The sequence below is a fragment of the Cynoglossus semilaevis genome, chromosome 11 (assembly GCF_000523025.1).
Source record: "Cynoglossus semilaevis isolate Cse_v1.0 chromosome 11, Cse_v1.0, whole genome shotgun sequence".
Classification (NCBI taxonomy): domain Eukaryota; kingdom Metazoa; phylum Chordata; class Actinopteri; order Pleuronectiformes; family Cynoglossidae; genus Cynoglossus; species Cynoglossus semilaevis.
This window is the reverse complement of record NC_024317.1, coordinates 14,925,062-14,931,061: the sequence shown is the minus strand read 5'-3', so window position 1 is coordinate 14,931,061 and position 6,000 is coordinate 14,925,062. Positions and strand designations below refer to the sequence as shown.

General features: G+C 42.0%; 1 protein-coding gene across 5 annotated transcripts in view; it reads left to right on the top strand.

Annotated features, from left to right (window-relative positions):
• ptprt (protein tyrosine phosphatase receptor type T) overlaps window positions 1–6,000 on the top strand; it is a 168,835-nt gene that overhangs the window by 46,173 nt on the left and 116,662 nt on the right. For all 5 annotated transcript variants that reach the window (XM_017036662.2, XM_017036661.2, XM_025059885.1 and 2 more), the window contains exons 3-6: window positions 2,045–2,205; window positions 2,770–2,880; window positions 4,036–4,117; window positions 5,154–5,269. In XM_017036662.2, coding sequence (XP_016892151.1) covers window positions 2,045–2,205; window positions 2,770–2,880; window positions 4,036–4,117; window positions 5,154–5,269 — 470 coding nt within the window. The remainder of the gene's footprint in view (window positions 1–2,044; window positions 2,206–2,769; window positions 2,881–4,035; window positions 4,118–5,153; window positions 5,270–6,000) is intronic.

Here is a 6,000-nt window from a genome sequence, read left to right as displayed (position 1 = left end):
TAATGAAGTTTGTTTACTCTCTTGTTTTACTTCCTGTCGAGTGATTTATATCAGGATGACATTAAACTCATCATGATTAATATTTCTCCAAAGTGGCAGCACAGTGGGAGTCCACTTGTTATTCTCCACTCCTGGCTGGTTTTTCTATACATTTTCTGACTAGGTTTTTAAGACGTGCTGCTTGTATTTTTAAGGTTTTGTGTCAGTTGTTTTTCACACTTTTCCTGGGCTGTAGTTTCCTTTTGGGGTTTGCTTTCTGCTCTACTTCTCTGTCCTTTTCTCCTTTCTCTCTTTGTCCAGTAAAATAAAAACATGCCTTGTTTGTGGAGGTGCAGCGTCTGTCAATAACTTCATGAAGCTTAGAGTACTTTCTGGATTTGGACCGTTAACTTTGTCCTCCTTTAGGGAGAAAACTACTCTAACAAACTTGCTGCCGTTTGCACTAACATTTCAACGTAGGTGGTCGATGGATGGAGGGTTTTTTTTTTTTTTCAAAAGTTTTTGTGACAATCTACAACAATGTTACCAAAACTTTTGTGAAAGGCTGAAAAAAACAAGAGCTCACTTTTCAACAAAATCGATGAAATTTTGTATTTATTCAGCCATACAGGCCTGTTGTCTTCTTTATCAAATGACCTGGAACAATTCCTTTGTTTGTTTTTCTTATGTCGGAGTACAAAACGGAATCACAGAAACTTTAGTGTATTGTCTCTAAACACTTGTCTTTCAACAATGAAGACTTGTAGTTGCTACGCAACTAAAAGTTGTGTATAAAAACCATCTGATGTGATTATTTCAGAGTGAGAACTCAGTGTAATCGCACATTGTTTATCCTCTTTACGTTCCCTTTTTGATGAAAGAGTGCTACTAAAAAAAGATTGATGGCAACTAGTTTATTTCAAAGCCCTTAACCAAAGTGAGAATTTTAGTGTTTATTTGCACGTCACTAAAAGGTAATGGATAATGTAATCACGTGCTCTAATTATTCTCTCTTGATTAGTTCACCTTCTTAGTAGCCTACTTCGAGTTATATCGACTATCAAGACTCAGATTCAGTGATGATATTGTAAAAGCCAAAGGCAACACTGGTCAAAGTTGCTCTTACATGTAACTAAATATAATGTTAAGTGTTTGACAAACATGGAACAATATTTTCCATTAATTACTCAGGAGCCAACGTCGTCCAGTGATAGAAACACACACACAGTCACACCTGTTTAATTCAGCTCGAGCAACTCTGTTGCCAAATATAATCCCAGTCACTGGGTCCAGTAGATGGACGTCAGCCAAATTGCCCGACAACCTAGCGACCAAGGCTTCTTCCTGTGCCATGAAGCAGAGACTAAAACCCACTTAAACTGTGAGCTGACAGTGAAAGGTGTTTTATGCCACGGACCAGAACTCCTGGGAACATTAAGATGTTGATACACAGCTGCTTTGAAAAAATAAAACAGAGAGCTTTTTTAATGGCTGTTGGCTGAAAGGTGCACAGGAATGAGTTTGGCCAATTCTGCAGAATGGCTGAAGAACACATTAAATGCCAACTGATATAATTTTCCACCAGAATGACACGGTGTTCGTCCCAAGTGTGATATATCACCAACAAGCCTGTTCTCAGGCCAGAGTCCAAAAACACAACAACTCAAGACTCTGAAAAATCACCGACCACAGCTTTAACACCATTACATCTCAGTGGTTTTTATACCTGTGTCATCAGTGTCTTCACAAAGCTTCAGAACTGCCCTTTAGTCATTCTATTGTTTTAAGAGAGGTCGACAAAAACTGCCCAGAGCCGTGGGAGATCTGACCACCACCACTGCAACTTTGGTGGTCTCCCTCAACTCAGCAGTTTTGTTACTTAGTTCCTGGCTGTTAATTATGTGTCACTGTATTCAAATACTTGCTATCTTCTTTACCACCACAAAGTAGTAGTAATACTAGTAGTAGTAGTATTTGCCATGAATCAGTCCACAGTGCCTGTAGGGAACTCTTGTAGGACAGAACTGGACTCTAACTGTCTCTGTGCCTGTGACTTCATCTCCAGGTTCCTTCATGGTGGTCAACGCATCAGGTCGGGCATCAGGACAGAAGGCTCACCTGTACATGCCCACCCTGAAGGAGAACGACACCCACTGCATCGACTTCCTCTACTCTCTGTCCAGTCGTGACGGAGCCAGTCCAGGAAGTCTCAACATCTACATCAAGGTGTGTGTTTTTAGACTCTATGGACCAGAGGGGAGGCTGTGGGTCAGTGGGTAGAGCAGTTCTACAACCAGAAGGTTGGGGGATCGCAGACTCAGTTGTTCAACATGTCATCCCTGCAGTCAGTAGGTAATGACGGTAACTACTTACTGGTGTTTCATATTAGACTATAAGAGACTGCAGGGATTAAAAAAAAAAGGATTTTAGAGAAGAATAAACTGGTGATTAATGTTTTACTTAATGTTAAATGAATGTTCAAAGTCATGACAAGGGTAAAAAAACAATCATCAGTTCGACTAATAATGAATGTGGGCTAAGTGAAACATCATTAGACAAAATGTAGCTGACAGAACTACAAATGGGTTTTATTTATTATGGAAGCAGCAGCAGCAGCAGCAAATGTCCGACAGGTTTACTGAAAACAACACATTTACCTCCGTGTGGTGGAGATTCATCCTGAGCTGATTACTCTCTGTACGGAGCCTTGATACTGCAGTATATATATCAAAATAAAAATGAAATATTTTGTTAAACTAAAAGCCAGCCTCCTTCCTTGGTGTTCTTCAGGTGAATGGAGGAGCCCAGGGGAACCCAGTGTGGAACGCCTCAGACACTGTGACTGAAGGCTGGGTGAAGGCTGAACTGGCCATTTCAACATTCTGGCCCAACTCCTATCAGGTAACACACCACATCACAGCCATAATGTCTCGTACTGCAGGTGTGGCTGAGACCTGCTATGACATAAACAGTCAGGATAATGGATCCAGTCTCATAACTTGAAAGATCACCCAACTGGTGTCCTATATTCATGTAGCCCTTCATCACGTAGCACCGTTGTGAAGATTCTTGTGAGGCAACACTTCCTGCTGCGCTACTTCATGGAGGAGGCAGCAGAGCAAAGGTGTTTAACATAATGACTGCGCTGTGTTCTGCAAATGATAGTGCCCTTGTGTCACAAACACACGGATCTGAAGCACAGTGGTAATCAAAGTGAAGAAAAGGTGTGTGTGTGTGTGTGTTTCCTGGTCTTTAATGAGGAGTCACCTTCAGCAGACAGATTCAATCGTCCCGTGGCTTTTTTTCATGCAGGCCAACTTGGACCTTGTTTGTGATAAAGTGGTTCACACACATACACACACACACACTTACACACACGACTGTGTTACATAGTTTTGTTTATCTTTATCAACAAATACACCAAACAAATGTCTCTGACTCCAGTAAAGCTGACGTGTCCGTCAGTAAGGCTTTAGTTTGGAGGAAGTAAGAAGTGTCCTCCCTCAAGTTTTTAGTATTCACACTGAGTCAAGAAGCTCATTCTGCTGAAGATCCAGACATCAGCACAGAGGTGTGTCTCTGTGTGTGTGTGTGCCAGTGTTGTTCTGCATGGGTCAGAAACCCACAGCCCCCTGACAGCCCTGCCAACTGTCTGTCTCTCTAACAATATTTGTAAGGAAAATGTAAAAGAGAAAAGAGGAGTGATCACAGTGGAAACTCCAGGTCCATCACAACAGAGAAACAGAGAAGTGAAAACTGAAAAGAAAAGAAAAAGACGACTAGATGTGGAAAGATTTTATTAATTTGTTTCGCTTTTGTTTTTCCTCCTTTCCTTATGATTTTACCTACCTACCTATTTTACCTTCCCTCGTTCCATCCCTCCTTCCTTGTCTTCCCTCCAACCTTTCGACTTTACTTCACTCTTTCTCTTTACCATCCTTCCTTCTTTACTATCTTCCTCATGACGTGTTCTTTCCCTCCTTCCTTCCATCTTTCATACCCTCCTACCTTCCCTCCTTTCTTACCTCTCTCCCTCCCACTGTTCCCCCTCTGTAGGTCATATTTGAGGCGGTGTCAGTCCAGGGTCACCCAGGGTTCATTGCCATTGACGACATACGAGTTCTGGCTCACCCTTGCCGTAAGTGACTCCTCCACGTATGTAAATATGTACGTCTGATAATACCTGACCTTGTAATACAGCACCCCTGCTGTGCATCATCTGTTACCACACCTCCCTCAGACATAAACACAGGTGAAACTGTGTTCACATGACAGATTAGGTGAGGGTAGGAGAGAGGACGGAGACCCAGACTCAGGGTCTTCATCACTCACACCTGACAAAACACTTTTCACAGTAGTATGATCTGTGTATCAGAGGCAGCGACGACTACATCTATTAATGGACTTGGAAACAAGACATTTAAGTTGTTTTAATAATAATCCTACGCAGCTTTTTATTAGATAAGGATGGGAAGATTTGAGTTAGTTTTTAAGTATAAATGCAATTTTAAATGATTTACGTCATTTTTGTACTTAAAAAAAAAAAAAAAACATCTATATCTGTCCCTTATCAGTCTGTCAGTGTGTTCACATTTGAATTGATCTGCTCTCCAGGTCAGTTCGATTCAGTTCTGCTCACTTTTCCACCTCGTATCCACTGCAGGGTTGGTTGCAACACATTTTCAAACTTATTTTTCTACATCTCCTTAAACCCAAAGGTGGTTTTAGAGAGATAAAAATGTTTGAAGCGACGAGGACAAAGAAGCGACACAACAAATGGAAAAGGTTGGCGACCAGACAACCTTCGCATCTACGTCCTTGTCATGTGCAATCACTTGGATTAGTGTCAGTGCAAATGATCATTGTTAGATGATTGATGTTGGCTTATCTCTGTCTGCAGATGCACAGAAATGAAATTAACCAGTTACAGGTTTTAGCTTCAATGCCAGGACAAAGTCAGCCATCATCTGACCAACTGTCCGTCCCACCGTCCAGTCAATACCCCAGCCTCAGTCTGAGGGCAAACACAGGAATAACAGGGAAAAAGAAAGAATCGCTTTCAATTATTTGTCCAGGTTTAGCTAACTGTGATGGATAAACTCTGTCTGCCTGAATTCTCTTCTCCTCACCATCTCAGTATCATTTCAGTATCATTTTTACTCTGTGTGTTTCAGGTAAAGCCCCTCACTTCCTGCGTCTGCAGAACGTGGAGGTCAACGTGGGTCAGAACGCCACCTTTCAGTGCACTGCTGGAGGGAAATGGTCACAGCATGATAAACTCTGGCTCCAGGTAAGTGCAGCTGTATTAATATTAGCAACACTTGTAAACAGAAGTGGAACAAATGCAGGTCAGGATGCTGCGAGGAACGTGATGCAGAAAAAGGAATGGACAGCCATGTTCTCACCTTAACTTCTATAAAAGCTGCTGCAGTTCTGTTACAAATAAATACAATGAATATAAATATCATGTATTAATGTCTCATTCAAAGATGAGAATGTCTTCATTGAATACAAATCAGCGTTGCCAATCCCCCAATCATTCCTACGCAGCTCTGGTTCATGATTGATTAAAAGACCTTGTTGGTGCCGTGCACCAATGACTCCATCTGTGAACATGAGCCTAATGCGTTGGCGCTCATATCCTCACTCTAATTTACATTCGTGTGCAGTGGCAGGCTGGAATGTTTCCACTGCACCCAAGTGTGTTCCACCCACATCTTTGCGGTGTATGGAAAATGACATTTGCAGTGGAGAGCAGTGACCACACGCCCCACTCCCCGACCCCGCACCCGCCCCTTTACCCCTAGAGGTCTGTGGGGGGAAAACATATTTCAACAAATTGGCAGATGCAGCAATCATTTGCAAAGCTGAAAGTGGCAGCAAGCGTTGTAATCAAGTCTCTGCTAATCGATTCCATATTCAGTCCCCAGTGATGATGTGTCTCCCTCCAAGTTTGAGTCGAATCCAAGTTCATTTCCAATATGTGCAATGTTGTGACTGCACTGTTTTTAAGCTTGGTTA